This window comes from Ictidomys tridecemlineatus, chromosome 3 (genome assembly GCF_052094955.1).
Source record: "Ictidomys tridecemlineatus isolate mIctTri1 chromosome 3, mIctTri1.hap1, whole genome shotgun sequence".
NCBI lineage: Eukaryota > Metazoa > Chordata > Mammalia > Rodentia > Sciuridae > Ictidomys > Ictidomys tridecemlineatus.
Window position 1 is genome coordinate 52110272 of NC_135479.1, and position 18623 is coordinate 52128894.

General features: G+C 45.0%; 1 protein-coding gene across 7 annotated transcripts in view; it reads left to right on the forward strand.

The window, feature by feature from the left end:
- Dnah2 (dynein axonemal heavy chain 2) overlaps window positions 1–18623 on the forward strand; it is a 109514-nt gene that overhangs the window by 89408 nt on the left and 1483 nt on the right. For 3 of the 7 annotated variants that reach the window (XM_040269373.2, XM_040269374.2, XM_040269376.2), the window contains 19 exons: window positions 1855–2019; window positions 2537–2662; window positions 2996–3144; window positions 3218–3284; window positions 3413–3563; window positions 3811–3959; window positions 4139–4272; window positions 4423–4567; window positions 4713–4912; window positions 6425–6551; window positions 9518–9704; window positions 9899–10047; window positions 10149–10332; window positions 10518–10708; window positions 16838–17029; window positions 17195–17379; window positions 17622–17850; window positions 17921–18072; window positions 18198–18312. In XM_040269373.2, the coding sequence (XP_040125307.1) occupies window positions 1855–2019; window positions 2537–2662; window positions 2996–3144; window positions 3218–3284; window positions 3413–3563; window positions 3811–3959; window positions 4139–4272; window positions 4423–4567; window positions 4713–4912; window positions 6425–6551; window positions 9518–9704; window positions 9899–10047; window positions 10149–10332; window positions 10518–10708; window positions 16838–17029; window positions 17195–17379; window positions 17622–17850; window positions 17921–18072; window positions 18198–18312 (2997 nt within the window). Of the gene's footprint in view, window positions 1–1854; window positions 2020–2536; window positions 2663–2995; window positions 3145–3217; window positions 3285–3412; window positions 3564–3810; window positions 3960–4138; window positions 4273–4422; window positions 4568–4712; window positions 4913–6424; window positions 6552–9517; window positions 9705–9898; window positions 10048–10148; window positions 10333–10517; window positions 10709–12238; window positions 12500–16837; window positions 17030–17194; window positions 17380–17621; window positions 17851–17920; window positions 18073–18197; window positions 18313–18623 lie in introns of those variants that run through there. The other 4 variants (XR_005726476.2, XR_005726475.2, XM_078042819.1 and 1 more) reach the window with 3 other exon arrangements.

Here is an 18623-nt window from a genome sequence, read left to right on the forward strand (position 1 = left end):
ATTAATATCTTATAACTCTCTGACACTGAAGCTGAACCTATAGGCCTAGAGGTGACATTTTGAATTTCCACTTTGTCTTAAAAAATATTTTTTGGAGAGCTGTTCACCCCTTTCCAAGTGCTTGTGCTCCCATACTGCTTGCTTATCTGGGCATTGTGCTACGATTCACATTGACTCTCATTTACAACAACCCAGACAAGGCTCCAGAGGGTTGAAACTCACTTGGTATCACTCAGTAAGAACCGAGTTATTTCTCCTTTATAATAGTGGGAATTTTTCCAAGGTTGCAAGCTGATTCTCCGAGTGGGGAGTGGGACACAACTGGGGAGGGACTTAATGTTTATAGTATGCACTCAGTGTGTCACCCCACCCCCATGTTCCTCATGGCAAAAAGAGCAGGCAATACAGTCTGTACCCCAGCCCAGTGACAGCAGGCCATCAAGGCCCACACACAGGATCTTGGACAAGGCTGCACCAGTCCTTTGCTTTTGAATGAGGTGGGTGGCCTAGTGGCCGTGGGTTGAGGCAGGCTTATCCAACATACACAGGTCTTCCCAGGTGCCCAGCTCTGGTGTGGGCAGGGCCTAAGACTTGGCTCTTTCTCTTGCCCGGACTTTCTCTTCTTAAGAGTTTGTTTCTAGCTTTTACTTCCTCTTTTAAGTTTCTTCCTGAGATATAGCCTCTGGCATAGAGCAACAATTGTTTCTACACTATCTGAACCTAGCTTGCCAACCTATATAATGTGTTTTATCTATTTATTTATTTTAGTTGTAAATGGATACAGTATCCTTTTTTAAAAAACACCTTTATTTTTTTAATTGATTTATATGAAGTGCTGAGGATCCAACCCAGGGCTCTGTACTAGGCAAGCGCTCTACCACTGAGCCACAACCCCAGCCCGGATAAGTATCTTTTTATGTTTTTATTTTTATGTGGTGCTGAGGATAGAACCCTGTGCCTCACATGTGTGAGGCAAGTGCTCTGCCCATGTGGTTTATTTTATTTTTTAAGACTTCAGGAATAGTTCATTTATTTTCAAATAGTTTTTGGCAATAACAATTTTTATATCTATCCATTGATTTATTAGGAGATAGACATTTCTTTCAACATGTTTATATTATTTTAAATCTTTACAATTATAACTCAGAGAAAAAATTATTATGCTTATTTTATTTTTTAAAATTTTTTCTATTGATTTTATTATTTTTTTAAATACACGACAACAGTGGAATGCATTACAATCCTCATTATACATATAGAGCACAATTTTTCGTATCTCTGTATATACCGTGTGGTTTATTTATTTATTTATTTATTTATTTTTTAATATTTATTTTTTAGTTATTGGAAGACACAACATCTTTGTTTGTATGTGGTGCTGAGGATCAAACCCAGGCAGCACGCATGCCAGGCGAGCGCGCTACCGCTTGAGCCACATCCCCAGGCCCCGTGTGGTTTATTTTTATTTTGCAGTACTGGAGATGGATCTCAGGGCCTGGTGCATGCTAGGCAAGCACTTTACCACTGAGCATATCTCCAGTTTCTTCTGTGTTTTATCATGCTTCAAGAAGGTCTCTGTCCCATACCCAGCCTTGAGTTTTATTGCCCAAGTAGTTTCTGGGCTCTAGGACAGGGCAGTGGACAGAAGGGAAAGGAGACTATTGTATTTCCCTTACTCCTCATGTCAGTCCTATAGGATAGTTATTATTCTTATTGTCCATATGAGGGAAACTGAGATTCAAAGAGAGTATTTCACCCAAGGTCAGAAGGCTACCAAGTGGCAGACATGATTTGAACTGGAACCATCTGGCCTTGAGCCCAGCACTCCATGCTCTGTTCTCTAATCCCTCCAAGGTGGCGGAGAAGCTGGAGATGCTAAAGAAGCAGTACGATGAAAAGCTGGCACAGAAGGAGGAGCTTCGCAAGAAGTCTGAAGAGATGGAGCTCAAGCTGGAGCGGGCTGGGATGTTGGTGTCTGGGTTGGCTGGTGAAAAGGCCCGATGGGAGGAGACAGCAAAGGTGAGATGGATCACAGCACCAGGCTCCCCTTCTGCTCATCCTGCCCATTCCTAGATATCTATCCCCTTACCTCTGAGGGACAGTTAGGGAAAACAAGGTCACCTGGGTGTAGAGAAATCCAAGAATAGGCGGGTGGGAATCCTCCCCTCCCTCTCCTCACTTGTGGGGAAAATATGGAAGGAAAGGTGTTTATATACCTTTGGGGGTCTGCTTCAGTGTTTGGACAGGGCTGAAAACACACAGAAGAACAGCCTGCTGACCTGACAGACCATAGATATATGCCCTCTTGTCTCTACCTCTCTGTTGTTATCACCAGAGCGTAAACATGGCTGTCAGAGGTGGGAAACTCCAAAGTGATTACAATCAGGCTAGAGATCTTCAGAGCACAAAAGTTTAAGGGAAGGAAAGAGTCTCTTTGATCTAGATGGGGTCCAGGGGGAAGTGCCTTCAAAAGCATTCCAAGTGTCTCCCAAAGGCCTGGGGCCCAGACAGCTTATACCTGCCTACTGTCTGCCAGGGCCTGGAGGAGAACCTGGGATACCTGGTGGGAGACTGTCTCCTGGCAGCTGCCTTCCTGTCCTATATGGGACCCTTCTTGACTAACTACAGGGATGAGATTGTCAACCAAATCTGGATGAAGAAGGTGAGATGCGTGGGGCCTAGGTATGGAAGATAAATGAGCTCTTAGGGGGGCTGGGGATGTGGCTCAAGCGGTAGTGCGCTCGCCTGGCATGCGTGCGGCCCGGGTTCGATCCTCAGCACCACATACAAACAAAGATGTTGTGTCCGTCGATAACTATAAAATAAAATATCAAAATTCTCTCTCTCTCTCTCTCTCTCTCTCTCTCTCTCTCTCTCTCTCTCTCTCTCTCTCTCTCACTCTTTAAAAAAAAAATGAGCTCTTAGGGTGGGAATATTAAGAGGTATAAGTATACTGCTGGACTCAAGCTGAAGTTTGGGATCCTTCTCTCCCCAGATCTGGGAGCTTCAGGTTCCTTGCTCACCTAACTTTGCCATTGAGAACTTCCTGACCAATCCTACCAAAGTTCGGGACTGGAACATCCAGGGGTTGCCCTCAGATTCCTTCTCCACTGAGAATGGTATCATTGTTACCCGTGGCAACAGGTAAGGATGTCGTAAGGAGTGAGAAGCAGAGGAGGGACAGAGCCTATCTCCTAAATGACACTTCCTCCTTCAGGTGGGCCCTCATGATCGATCCTCAGGCCCAGGCCCTGAAATGGATTAAGAACATGGAGGGAAGCCAGGTATAAAACTGGGGGGCTAATTGGGTCACCCCAATAGAATCCTCTCCCAGGCCTCTTCCTGAGGTTCTATCCTGGGACTTGGTATTCCTCAATGTTCGTTCATTTCGATCTTTCCCCTTTGCTTTTAGGGCCTGAGCGTCATTGACATGCAGATGAGTGATTACCTTCGAGTCCTAGAAAAGGCCATCCAGTTTGGACACCCAGTGCTGCTTCAGAATGTGCAGGAATCTCTGGACCCCACACTCAACCCAGTGCTCAACAAATCTGTAACTCGAATTGGTCAGATCCCAGGCTTAACTGTGGGCTTAGATTGTGGGACAAGTCCTAGAGAGCAGCCAAGTGGGACACTGGGGAGGAAAGGGTGGCTCCTTGGCTGTGTCTTCTACTTACATGTCCCTTCGCACAGACAGGCTTGGACTGGGCCTTTAAAACAGGCTCAACCACTACCCCAGATGTTATTGGAAAATGGATCAGCTCATACCTGGTCATGTAGGACTCTTGTCCTTGACCCTTTTTGTGATTGCAGGTGGTCGGCTGCTGATGCGCATTGGTGACAAGGAGGTGGAATACAATCCCAATTTCCGTTTCTACATCACCACCAAGCTCTCCAATCCCCACTATAGCCCAGAGACCTCAGCCAAGACCACCATCGTCAACTTCGCTGTTAAAGAACAGGTGGATAAGAACTGATGCCCAGACTGAGCTAGGACGAAGCAGGAAAGGCTGTAGAGTTTAGATGGAAGAAGCTCAGAGTAAAAGGCTATGCTTGAGTCTGGCAACTGAGGATGAGGGTCTTGGGAGGCATAAAGGGAAGAAAGGAGTGAGACCCTCACCATGAGTGCTGCTACTTCCAGGGACTGGAGGCCCAACTGCTGGGCATCGTGGTTCGGAAGGAGCGGCCTGAACTGGAGGAGCAGAAAGATTCCCTGGTTATCAATATCGCTGCTGGCAAGAGGAAGCTCAAGGAGCTGGAGGACGAGATCCTCCGGTGAGATCTTGCCCCTCCTGCCCACCGTCCCATTGGTCTGTTCCCAGCTGGTCCTGCAAAGCTAGCTAGCATCCCAGAGGCCGGATGATCCCCTTCTCTCCAGCTCAGTACCCAAACCCCTCAATCCATGTGCCCTTTGGCTTCCCCTAGGTTGTTGAATGAGGCTACAGGCTCCCTGCTAGATGACGTGCAGCTGGTGAACACCCTGCAGACATCCAAGATAACTGCTACTGAGGTGACAGAGCAGCTGGAGACCAGTGAGACCACGGAGATCAACATTGACATGGCCCGCGAGGTAGGCTCCAGCACCCTGCAGCTGACCCTAGCTAGCCACCAAGAAGCAACTCTGATGATGTTGACTAAAGGTCCTTTTTCCTTCTCTGAGCCTCTGCTGCATGCCCTGCCCCTCTGTGACTCTGACTCTGTCCTTCCTGATGCAGGCTTACCGCCCGTGTGCTCAGCGAGCGTCAGTGCTGTTCTTTGTGCTCAATGACATGGGACACATCGACCCCATGTACCAGTTCTCATTGGATGCCTACATCAGCCTCTTTATCCTCAGCATTGACAAGAGCCATCGAAGCACTAAGCTGGAGGACCGCATTGACTACCTGAATGATTACCACACCTACGCTGTCTACAGGTCTGATGGTCTGCCCCACATGAGCCAGGCAGGAGGCCAAGTGACTGCCTCTAATTCTTCTCCTCGGGCTATTTCTAGCAGAGTACTTTCCCAGGACACCTTCCGTGGTCCACTGTTCTCTTCTCCTTACAATTTTCCTGGGAAGCTCATCCATTAGAATAATCTATAGGTTGCTTGTTCATTTTAATACCCTTAGCTCCCCATTGCACTTTGGATATGGATATACATCTGTCTACTATACCAGCACTTCTCTCATGCTAATGCACACATAAGGCACCAGGGGTCTTGTTAAAATACAAACTGGGATTTAGGAGATCTGTGACAGGGCCTGAGATTCTGCATCCCTATCAAACTCCCAGAGGAGCTGTTGTTTCTGGTCAGTTGATCATATTTTGAATTCTCTACCTGGACATTCTACAGATCCCTCAAGTTCAACTTGTTTCAGATCAGACTCAAAATCTTCCCTCTTCTACCAGGGACCTCTTCTTCAAATGACACCAATACCCACCACCCAGTCATTCAAGCCAGAAATGAGGAGTTGTCCTTGACTCTTTCCTCTCAAATCAGTCACCCAGTTCTGCTCATGAATATTTCTGCAAACCACTCCCCTGACCCACCTCATTCTCCCCACTGACTGCGATAGCTGGACCTTGATGCAGGTCTTCATTATCTTCCTTTCTTAATTGCACAACAGTCCCTCAACATGTCATCCTACTTTTCAATTTGTCCCTCTCCATGTGTCCTCTCAGAGATGCCATGTGAGCCTTTCAAATACACAAAGCTGACCCTGTCACTCCTTCGGTGATTGTCTCATCTCCAGTGGCCCACAAACCCTCTGTGGCCTGGCCTCCACCTGCCTCGGCCTCCCTCTTCCCCAGCTCACACCAACTGTCCTGGCACCACTGCCTAATCCAGCCCCTGCCCCTGCCCCTGCCCCATGCTCTTCTCACCCATTGGCTTTTGCCTGTGCTCTCTGAGCTCTCCTGGGAGGGCTCACCTCTCTGCTTCTCTCACCACCCAGTCAACCTGCTGCTCCCCATGTATCCACCAGATAAGGCTGGGCGTCCCCATCCTGTATTCCCTTAACACCCCTGCCACCTCATTATAGTGCTCTGCACACCTTCCTAACAGATGGCTCCTGTGTCTCTGTGTCAGAGCAGGTGGCCTCCTGACTCTGCCATGACCTCCACAAGGACAGAAACAGAGGCTGATCATCTTTGTCTTTAAGACTTAGCAGAGAGCCTGGCAGGACAGTGGCGGGGGGCGGGGGATCAATATTTTGTTTCCTAATAAGAACTGAGTGCCTAATTTCCAGTGAACTTTGGGAAAATCACGCCACCTCTCAAGGCCCATAGTGCCTGGCTGTTGCCAGGAGGTTCGGTTTAAGTTCTAAGGCCTTTCTTCTGCGTAAGGCTCTGTGTTCCTAGGATCTTTATTCAGTGAGCATTTGTGTTGGATATCCCATCTCCACTTCGCCCTACTCATTCCATCCTCCCTGTCCCCTTCTCCCAGGTACACCTGCCGCACCCTTTTTGAGCGCCACAAGCTACTATTCAGTTTTCACATGTGTGCCAAAATTCTGGAGACTTCTGGCAAGCTCAATATGGATGAGTACAACTTCTTTCTGCGTGGGGGTGTGGTGAGTCGAGCAGAGGGCACATCTCAGCATGGGTGACCAAGGTTGGGGATGAGGGCAGGTGTGACGAGGACACTGGACCCAGGGGGTTAGGCCCAAGCCTTCAGCATGTGAACTGAGAAAAATCATGCCAGGAGCAGGTGCCCAGTGAGTTCCCTGGGACTGTGGAGGTGACTTGTCTTGCTCCCCCACACACACATAGTACAGTCTGAGCCTTGGGGCACGTCTCACCTGTGACCCACCTCTCACTGTGATCTTGCCACTGTTTTGCTGCCTCTCTGTCCACTCCTTTCTCAGTCTTAATTCCATGGTCACTATCACAGTCTGTCCCTTCCAGTCATCTCCACCCTTTGTTCCTCTGTCTTTTGTGTTGTATATACTTGGCAAAACCACCAGTCTGCTAGATCTAGCTCCTCTTCCCTCTCTGACCCTGTGTAGCTGAGGCAGCTGAGCATGGCTGGAGAAAAGCACATCCACACTGACTAGATTCTCTTTAAATCCATGATCATGAGCTTCACATGGACATTTAAAGCTACCAGACAACCCGGCGGCCTTTCCCTCCCTCTAGGATAGCAGTTCGTTTCTTTGGCCACCTTCCCTTTATCTCTCAATTGGATTCTAGCCACAGCCTTCCAGCACCCTCTACTAAGCTCTCAAATCAGTAACTCCAGAGGGCTTTTTAAGGTGGGCACCACTGGAGAGGATTCCCCATCACTGATGTCTTCCACTGTCCAGCTCCTCACTCCAGATGCACAGGCTGCCTTGCCTCCTCTATAGCTCTGTCACATCTCACCTTAGGGCCTGTGCCCTGGCTGTGCCCTGTGTGCTGGGAAACTATTCCTCCAGGTATTCACTTGGCCCTCTCTTACAAGCCTTACCTCAAGGAGGCCTTTGCACTTGTGGAGTTCTCTCTCTCTTTATCTCTCCCTGCCCCCCCCCCTTGTTCTGGGGATTGAACCCAAACCCAGCCCTGATCTTCTTTTTTTTTTTTTTGGTACCAGGGATTGAATCCAATAGGTGCTTAACCACTGAGCCACGTCCCCATCCCTTTTTTTGTATTTTATTTAAGGACAGGTTCTCACTGAGTTGCTAAGTGCCTCACTAAGTTGCTGAGGCTGGTTTTGAACTCATGATCTTCCTGCCTCAGTCTCCCAGGCTGCTGGTATTACAGACGTGGGGGTGTGGTGAGTGGAGCAGAGGGCACATCTCAGCGTGGGTGACCAAGGCTGGGGATGAGGGCGCCACCATCCCCAGCTTCTGATCTTCTTATTTAATACTTCACACTACCTCTTAGCACTTCCAATCTCCTTTACCCCCTCAGCTTATTCTGTTTCTTCTTGGCACTGCCATCTTTAATATACTAGATAATTTACTTTCTTGTTACATTCTTGGTTTGTAACCTGCCCATGGGTTCCTAACCCCATGTTGGAAAATAACTTCCTCAAGGGCATAGATATACATCAGATTTGTTCAGTGACATATGCTAGCTGCTTAAAACACATATAACAATAAATATGTGTTAAAATATTGGGCACTGTGGTAGCCCCAGGTACTTAGGAAGCTGAGGCAGGAGGATCGCTTGAATGCAGGAGTTTGAGGCCAACCTGGGCAGCATAGCGAGACTCCATCTCAAAAAAAAAAATTGGTAAAAAGAGAGGTTGGGGATATAGCTCAGTTGGTAGAGTGTTTTCCCCACATGCACAAGGGCCTGGGTTCAGTCCCCAGCACCACCAAAAAACAATTGGTAAAATGAATGAATGTGTGAATGAATTGTGAAACGGTTTGTGCTTCTCAGTAGAGTAAGGCCATCAATTAAGGTTAATAAGGTTGAGGGCTGGGGATAGAGCTCAGTTGGTAGAATGTTTGCCTCACACCCATAAGACCCTAGGTTCAATACCCAGCACCACCAAAAGGCAAAAACAAAAACGTTAATAAAGTTTGGCCGTTGATAACCCACTTGAATCAAATGTATGAAATATGATATGTCAAGAGCTATGTAATGTTTTGAACAACTAATAATAAAAAAAATAAAATAAAGCCTTTTATAACAGAAATAATAATAATAATAAAGTTTGGCCATCAAACCACCAGAGGGCGCCAGCTTCTTAGAGTTCAATTGTGATAGCTGACAGTAGTGAGTCCTAACTGCAGCTGGTCCTATTTATTCCTGGATAAAGGAGAATTCCCATCCATCTTGGATTCATCTCCTCATTCACTCTATTTCATGCAAGACCAATTTTGGCTTTCTTACAAAGAAGGTGGAGAAGAAGAAGAATAGGAGGAGGAGGAAAGGGTGATGGAGGGGAGGGAAGAGAAAGGAAGAAAAAAAAGAGAAATGGGAGAGAATAGTTAACTTCAAAATATATGTGATTTTTGATAGACAGCAATTGCACATTTTTCTACATTTTTATTGGTGCATTATAGTTGTGCATAATGAGATTTGTTGTTACATATTTGTACATGCATACAATATAACAATGTAATTTGGCCAATATCACTCACCAGTACTTTCTATACCCTTTCCGCCTCCCACCAGTTGGTCCATTTCCTCTACTGATCTCCATTTGATTTTTATGAGATCCACCCCCACCTTTCTTTTTCCTTTTTCCTTTCTAGCTTCTGCATATGAGAGAAAACATACAATCCTTAACCTTCCGAGTTTGACTTATTTTTGTTTTTTAACCTGATGGACGCTGGTTCCATGTATTTATTATTTGTATGCTTGATTGCTGTCATTCTGACTGCTGTGAGATGAAATCTCAGTGTAGTTTTGATTTGGTGATATTGTACATATTTATGGGGTACATTGTGATACTTCAATATGAATATATAGTATGTAAAGATCAGATCAGGGTAATTGGCATAGGCATCCCTTCAAACATTTATCATTTCTTTTCTAGTAACATTCAAAATCAATAACTCTTGAGGTGTTCTCATCAGTCTCTTCTGCCTCTCTCCTTCCCTTCAAGGTCCTGGATCGGGAGGGTCAAATGGATAACCCATGTACGAGCTGGCTGGCGGATGCCTACTGGGACAACATTACAGAGCTGGATAAACTGACCAACTTCCATGGACTCATGAATTCTTTTGAGCAGTATCCTCGGGACTGGCACCTGTGGTACACCAGTGCTACCCCAGAGAAAGCCATGCTGCCAGGTACCCAGGCCTCAGAACCTCCCCCTGCTTGCTATTCTCCTTCCCTCCATTCAGCCTTTGTTTGCCCTTCCCTTTATTCTTCCTCCCTCTCCCCAGCTCCCCTCCACTGGCTGCTCTCCCCACAGGTGCCTCTTTGTTTCCATTCTGGGTCCTTTCAGACTCTCTCCCTCTGCATTTATTTTCCTCATCCCCAGGTGAATGGGAAAATGCCTGCAATGAGATGCAACGAATGCTGATTGTTCGCTCCCTGCGCCAGGACCGGGTGGCATTCTGTGTCACTTCTTTCATCGTCTCCAATCTTGGCTCCCGCTTCATTGAGCCACCTGTGCTAAACATGAAGTTGGTCAGTGGCTCTGCCTCCTGTGCTCTGTTGTGGTCTCCTCAAGCTTGCTGTCTTGCCTCGGCTCTGGGGCTTTCTTCCTGAGGCTATCCTTGTGTTTCTAGGTAATGGAAGATTCAACTCCGAGATCCCCACTGGTCTTTATCCTGTCCCCGGGAGTGGACCCCACAAGTGCCCTGCTCCAGCTGGCAGAGCACACAGGCATGGCCCAGCGCTTCCATGCCTTATCCCTGGGCCAGGGCCAGGCCCCTATTGCTGCTCGGCTCCTCCGAGACGGTGTGATTCAGGGTCAGTGTCCATGCCTCATACTCAGCCCTGGTCCTCTGACTCCAGTCATAGTATGTGACTCTAATAGCTCCCACTTTTCCAGAAGGCCCCAGGAGTGGCAGACTTGGGTATTGGACACCACCCCCACTGCCACCAGGTGGAAAGAATAAGGAATGTTTCCCTCTGACACCAGCATCTCCTTACAGGACATTGGGTGTTTCTGGCAAACTGCCACCTGTCATTGTCTTGGATGCCTAATCTGGACAAACTGGTGGAACAGCTGCAGGTGGAGGACCCTCACCCTTCCTTCCGTCTCTGGCTCAGCTCTAGTCCCCACCCAGACTTCCCTATCTCAATCCTGCAGGCCAGCATCAAGATGACCACAGAGCCACCAAAGGTATGGGTGGCTATCGAGGACTGGCATCAACAGAGTCATCTGGTCTGTGTTTCCTCTTGATGGCATCAGAGAGAGAGGTCTTAACTATAATAACAACACAACTTTGTTTGATTTTAGTGTCCTCTAAAAACATTGAATCTCTCTTCTTTGTGCCAAACTCCTAGAACATAATAGTAACATCTAACATTTCTTGAGTGACTATTATGTGCCAAGCAGTTTTCTAAATTCTTTTCATTTGTTAACTCATTTAATACACATATACACATACAACATCATGTAAGAACTGTCACCCCCAATTTACAGATAGGAAACTGAAGCACAGAAAAATGTGAGTGAGTATTCCAGAGTCAGAATATGGGTAGTTGTGCTCCCAAATTCTTTTTGTGGGGAGTGGGGTACTGGGGATTGAACTCAGAGGCATTTACCACTAAGTTATACTCCCAGCCCTCCCTCTCTTTTATATTTTGAGACAGGTCTCCCTAAGTTGCCAAGGTTGGCCTAGAACTTGTGGTTCTCCTGCCTCAGCCTCCCAAGTAGCTGGGATTACCGGCATGGGTGTCTGTGCTCAGCATAGTTTCTGTGTGTGTGTGTGTGTGTGTGTGTGTGTGTGTGTGTGTGTGTGGCGGTGGGTGATAGAGATTGTACCAGGGGTTCCTTTTTATTTATTGTTTATTTTGAGACAGGATCTCGCTAATTTACCAAGGCAAACTTGTGATTGTGATCTTCCTGAGTTCTGAAATTGCAGGAGTAAGCCACCATGCCCAGCCCAATTCATTCCTTCAAATTGCAGAAACTTCCTGTTTCCCAACATTTCCTTACATTCCCTTCTTAAAGTCACACTTCCTGGACTCCTAGTCTCCTTCTCCTTCCTTCTAGTGCTCTAAAAAGTTTTATCTCCAATATTACAAGCTCACCATTGAAATGCAATGATACTTATCTTTTAAAATCTGCTCATGTCATTACACCCCACCCACATACCCCCTAGTAAGTTATTTTGGTAGCTTTTTATTGCTCTTCCTTGAGTTCAAAAATCACACCATATGAAAAGCACAGGGACCTGCTTGTCAGTTACCTACAAAGAAGTACTCTGAACACATTTCACACATTTATCATTCTAACCCTCCTTGCCCACCCTGGGGTAGTTGACACAGTTGACTGTCCCTGGCTTCTCTGACACAATACTACTGTTTCTCCATCTGTCTGTTGACACATCATTTATTACTTCTGTTTCCTTTTCCTCTTTGCCTGTGGTCCTATCTCGGGATGTAGTCCTTGATTCCTGACTTCTCTCATTCTACATTTCCTCTTTTCACAAGTTCATGGAGAAGTTGTCGTTTTTGTGATTTCAACTCTTAATTCTTGTCTCTGGCTCCAATGCCAAGCTCAGTTCTAGATCTGAATTGCCATCCAATTACAAAGCATTTTCTCTTGTCATACCAGGCCCACAAACCTCACACTCTTTTTTTTTTTTTAAAGAGAGAGTGAGAGAGGAGAGAGAGAGAGAGAGAATTTTTAATATTTATTTTTCAGTTCTCGGCGGACACAACATCTTTGTTGGTATGTGGTGCTGAGGATCGAACCTGGGCGGCACGCATGCCAGGCGAGCGCGCTACCGCTTGAGCCACATCCCCAGCCCTCACACTCTTAAATAGAAGATATCAGCTCCTTCAGTATCGTTTACCTTCTCTTCCCATTTTTGTTACTGGCACTACTATTTTAAAAAATAATAATAATATGTAAAAAATTTTTGCCTTTATTTTTTCTGCCAATAAAAGTATTCTGTGCCCCTTCTCCTTTTGGACTGGTGATTGAACCCAGCAGTGCTATACTACTAGGTGAAATCCCCAGCCCTATTTATTTATTTGGGTACTAAGGATAGACGACAGGGGCTCTTGATCACTGAGCCACATCCCCAACCCCATTTTGTATTTTTCTTAGAGACAGGGTCTCACTGAGTTGCTTAGCCCCTCATTTTTGCTGAGGCTGACTTAGAACTCACAATCTTACTGCCTCAGCCTCCTAAGCTGCTGGGATTACAAGCATGCACCATTACACCCTTATTTTTTACTTTGAGACAGGGTCTCACTAAGTTGCTTAGGGCCTTGCTCATTTGCTGAGGTTGGCCTTGAACTTGTGATCCTCCTGCCTCAGCCTCAGTCTCAGCCTCAGCAACTTCTGAGGCCCTAAACAACTTAACGAGAACCTGGCTCAAAATAAAAAGAGCTAGGGACATAGTTCAGTGGTAAAGCACTCCTGAGTTCAATCCCAGTACAAAAAAACAAAAACAAACAAACAAAAAATCAGGTCAAATAGTCCAGAAATTAGTCACCAACATAACAGGATATTTTGCAACACACACACATTTTCCAGTGTTGGAGATGAAACCCAGGGCCTCAGTTATGTTAAGCAGAAGCTCTGCCACGGAGCTACATCCCCAGCCCCTTCTCTTTTAAGAATCCATTTATTTTCTTTTTTAATTTTAGAATCTTTTTTGATCTTATAAGAAAAATGTGCATCCTGTGATGAGCAGAGGTGTGTAAATTTGGAGGAAGTGATGCTGAGGAGTGCTTAATAAAAGTGAAAGACAATGATGAGTCTGAAGGAGAATCTAAGAGGAGGGAGACAGAATGGCTCTGCAATGAGGAGGATCCAGTGGAGAGCAGGTCCTTAGTCCTGGTTGGGTCCAAGAGAGCTTTTTTTCTGCTGCAGATGCGTGACTTCCCCATGATCCACCAAACCATCAATGAGAGCAGAAAGTTCAGGGTATACTTGGTAAAACTGAATTTCTTCTAGGAGCTGACAGATATTCATCAGTTTAATATTTTTAAATAGAAAAGTCACATGTTATTCCAGAAAAGCTGTAAGAATAAGAATAGTACAAGGACACACCCACTTATGTTACACAGATTCATATGTTAACTTTTTGCTCCATTTGCTATATCATTGATAAATCCCTCCCTCCCTCTCTCTCTCTACCTCTCATCAGGGGCAGCCATGCACACATGCACATGCACACACAGACTTTTTGTCTGAGCCATGTTAGAGTATATTACATATATCATAATTCTTTACCACTAAATACTTCACTGTATTTCAGTGTGAAGAATCCAATCCTAAGAACAGGATGTTGTACATGATTGCAATGTGCTCAGCTTCTTCAATAAATTTAACACCAATACTATATTTTTATTTAACCTATTCTACATATTCCAATCTTGTGAAATAAACCAACAATGTCCTTGATAATCCACCACCTACACACACACTACCACAATCACCACTAAATCCATCCTAAGACCAGATATCCCAATTTTGTCCTTTGAAGAAGGCCAATTTTTGCATCAGGAAATACAAAGGCAGTCCAGATAGTTAAGGGTACAGAGGTTCATCTGAGTTTTATTTTAAATAAGAAAGTCCCTAAAGCTGGGCTTGGTGCTGTATGCCTGTAATTTCAGCTATTCCAGAGGCTGAGGTAGGAGGATTGCAAGCTCAAGGCCAGCCTGGGCAACTTAGCAAGACCCTGTCTCAAAATAAAAAGCAAAAAAACTTGGGCATGTAGCTCAATGGTAGAGCATTTGTCTAGCATGTCCTAGGTTCTGTGTTAAATCCCCAGCAACACACACATACAAACACACGTCCCTACAAGCACAGCCAGTTGCCAGTGTAAGGTATGGTTCTAGAGCATATACTTGGATTACTTCCTTTTATCTAGTGTTTTTATTAGATATTAAGTAAGTCATATTTATATCTGCTTAACACAAATATTTACAAGATATATATAGGATATAAGGATCATGATTCAAGAATACTTGTGTGTCCACCAATCTTCCTTTTTCAGTGTTAGGCTTTGAACCCAGGGTCTTGTACATGTTAAGTATAGGCTCTACCATTGAGCTATATCCTCAGTCTTGAAATTTTATTTTTTTCCACATGGATAACCAATACCATTTATTGAATAGTTCACAATTATCTTTCTGATCCATAATGACTGCTCAGCCTTAAATCATGCTTTAATATATGTATGGGTTTTGGGGTCCTTTTTCTGTTCATTGGTCAAGTTTTTTTTTATTCTGGGATCAATACTTATAGATTTATTCACTATATAGATTTATAATGATTCTCAATAACTGGTAAGGCAAATTCTCTAAACTTACTATTCTTCAGGGTATTCTCAGCCTTTTATTCTCCAATATAAAGTTTAGAATTAGCTTGTCAAATTCTCCCAAAAAAGATTTATTGAATAATTTGGGGGAAAATTAACATCTTTAGAACAGTGAACCTAATCCATGAGTATAGTATATTTTGCTATTTTTTAATGTCAATAACATTTTGTAATTTTCTCCATAAGTATTTGTATATTTTAATTAGATTTGTTTCTAGTTACTTTACATATTTTGATGACATTGTAAATAGCATTTTTAAAAATCACATTTTTGTTATTGCTATCCAGTATTCTCACTTCAAGTTTCTCATTGCTCTATCCTATTTATCATAGATAAGTTTTCTTTTTTTTTAAGAGAGAGAGAGAGAGAGAGAGAGAGAATTTTTAATATTTATTTTTTAGTTCTCGGCGGACATAACATCTTTGTTGGTATGTGGTGCTGAGGATTGAACCCGGGCCGCACGCATGCCAGGCGAGTGCGCTACCGCCCAAGCCACATCCCCAGCCCCTAGATAAGTTTTCTTTAAGTGACAGGGATGTAGCCAAAGGGATGTGCTTAGCATGCATGAGGACCTGGGTTCAATCCCCAGCACCAAGAAAACCATTCTTTAACATATCACTCATCCAGCTAGGTATAATGGTGGTGTCTGCCTGTAATCATAGTGACTCAGGAGGCTAAGGCAGAAGGCCAGCCTGGGCAACCTAGTAAGAGCTGTCTCAAAAAGGGCTTGGGATGTAGCTCAATAGTAGAGTGCTCCTGGGTTAAATCAATCCCAGTACCACAGGGGAAAATAAATCCTACTCAAGATAGAGTGTGGCTCCATGATGCTTGGAAAATCAAGTCCAAATGGCTCAAATGATCATTCTTCATAACATGGTCCTTCTTTCCCCACCTATGCATCTGCATTTGACTTCATCCAGACTCATTTTCTCACTTAGTTTCTTCTTTGGGCCTTTTTTCCTTTAATTCCTTCTATCTTCAGGGAACCAAGATCCTCCTCTCAAGTCTAATCATAATCATATCCTACTCATTTGTAAGACATAGTTCAATTCCTAACTTGTTCAAGGAGCTTGCTAAATCCAATCACACAGAATGTTCTTCCTTAATCATACTGATGATATACAATGTCCTTTTAAATCTATAGTGAACCTTTGCACTTAATTCTGCACATTTTTGTCAATTAGCAGTTACATGGGATTATGGGTGTAGCTCTGGGGTAATGTGCTTGCCTGGCATATGCAAGATCTTGATTTTAGGGCTGGGGACATAGCTCAGTTGGTAGAGTGCTTGCCTTGAATGCACAAGGCCCTGAGAACCACTAAAAACCACAACAACTTGATTTCAGCCCCCATCACTGAAAAACAAAGCAAAACAAAAACCATCACCACCACCACCAACAACAACAAACAGTTGAACTGGATGTGGTGGGACACACCTGTAGCCTCAATGACTCAGGACCCTGATGCAGGAGCATCACAAGTTTGAAGCCATCCTCAGCAACTTAGTGAGAACCTGTCTTAAATAATAAATAGAAAAGGACTGGGGATGTGGCTAGTGGTAAAGCACCCCTGGGTGGTTCAATCCCCAAGTACAAAACAAAAACAAAACATAACAAAGTTGCATGTATTTGTCTTTGCTTTTGTTCATATTTTCTGACACTCCCAAATTGAGTTGGTTGACCTATCCTTGAGAACACCACAGCTGAGAGTATCAAATGTAGAGGATCAAATGTACAAGCCACTGACCTATACAGGGCCCATGTGTGAATCAGGTAGAAAAAGGTACTTAATTTTGTAAATGGGTGCACATGTTGGCATGCAGATCAAGGGTTAGATTTCAAACTCCATTCACCTCTTAAACCAGTGCCTCTGTGCAGAGAACAACCTCCACAACTGTACAAGGTTGTGCTAGTGGCCAGACTAGGCATGAAATATGTCACCTTACCTCTGTATTTCATTGTTCCTAGGGACTAAAGGCCAACATGACACGTCTTTACCACCTGGTATCGGAACCACAGTTTTCCCACTGCACCAAACCTGCCAAATATAAGAAGTTGCTATTTGCACTCTGCTTCTTCCACTCTGTATTACTTGAACGCAAAAAGTTCCTGCAGCTTGGCTGGAACATCATCTATGGCTTCAATGACTCTGATTTTGAGGTTTGTGCTAGCCAGGGGTCCCACATCCCAGTCTTCTTTCCTTATATTTCCTGCCCCATGGCAGCCCTTTGGGAATATTGGCTGACAGAAAGCCTGTGTTAAAAGCCCCTCTAGGAGAGAACCTGTCATAACTGTATGTGGGGCTGGGGTTGGGACAATGCACAGGTGTCAGAGAACCTGCTGAGTCTCTATCTGGATGAGTATGAGGATACGCCCTGGGATGCACTCAAGTACCTCATCGCTGGTGTCAACTATGGTGGACATGTCACAGATGACTGGGACCGGCGCCTGCTTACAACCTACATCAATGACTATTTCTGTGACCAATCTCTATCAACTCCATTCTACCGGTAAGGGGAAGGTGACACTGAGCAGGGGACAAAAGGACACAGACCAAGTGGCAAGGATTGGGGGCAGGGGAAGTGTTTGAGCAGATAGCGTAAGATTGAGAGAAGACCAAGTTTGTAGGTCTGGGAGGGGCAACAAGAGCCAGGAACTGGACAAACAGGACATGCACAGGGACTGGGGTCTTGGTCTGGCATAGAAACCCAAGTTCTGGTGACATGGTGACAATGATGCTGTGGCTCCCCAGGTTGTCAGTCCTAGAGACTTATTTCATTCCAAAAGATGGAACCCTCGCCTCTTATAAGGAATACATCAGCTTGTTACCTAGCATGGACCCTCCCGAGGCCTTTGGCCAGCACCCCAATGCTGATGTGGCCTCCCAGATCACAGAAGCAAGAACCCTTTTTGAGACTCTGCTTTCTCTGCAACCCCAAATCACACCCATCAGTGCTGGTGGCCAGACCCGGGAAGAGAAGGTAGGATCAGGCAGACCCCTGGCTGGGAGTGTTGAGGAGGAAAGGCTGTGCTGAGCTCATGCTTCCTCAGGTCCTTGAGTTGGCTACTGATGTGAAACAAAAGATCCCGGAGATGATTGACTATGAGGGGACCCGAAAACTGCTGGCTCTCGACCCCTCCCCACTCAATGTGGTCCTTCTGCAGGAGATTCAGAGATACAACAAACTCATGGAGACCATCCTGTAATATGGAGAGGGGCTCTGTGGAATGGGAGAAGGGGAAGGGAAAGGCCTTCACCTCCTGGCTGGGTATGGCTCTCCCATGCCCAGCCAAAGTTCAAACACTCCACCTACTTCATCCTGCTTAGGTTCTCACTTACAGACCTAGAGAAGGGCATCCAGGGCCTCATCGTCATGTCAACAAGCCTGGAAGAGATTTTCAATTGCATTTTTGATGCCCACGTTCCTCCACTCTGGGGAAAGGCAAGATTATACTACTGTTGATTAAACCTGTGCTAACCAATGAGCTCTCCTCTCACCACACCCTCATCTTCTGATTCTAGGGAGGGCCAGAATTTGAGGTTGCATTGTGGCTCTACCATTCACTGACTGTGAGACTCTGCACAATTTAATAACTTACAAACTTACTCAGAGAAAGTTACTAACCTCTCCAAGTATGTTTCAAGAGATTTCCAGTACTGTGCATAATAGTCAATAGATACTTTATTAATAGTACAGATTGAGAAATCTGAAATGTTCCAAAAATCTGGAACTTTTTTAAGTGCCAATATGAT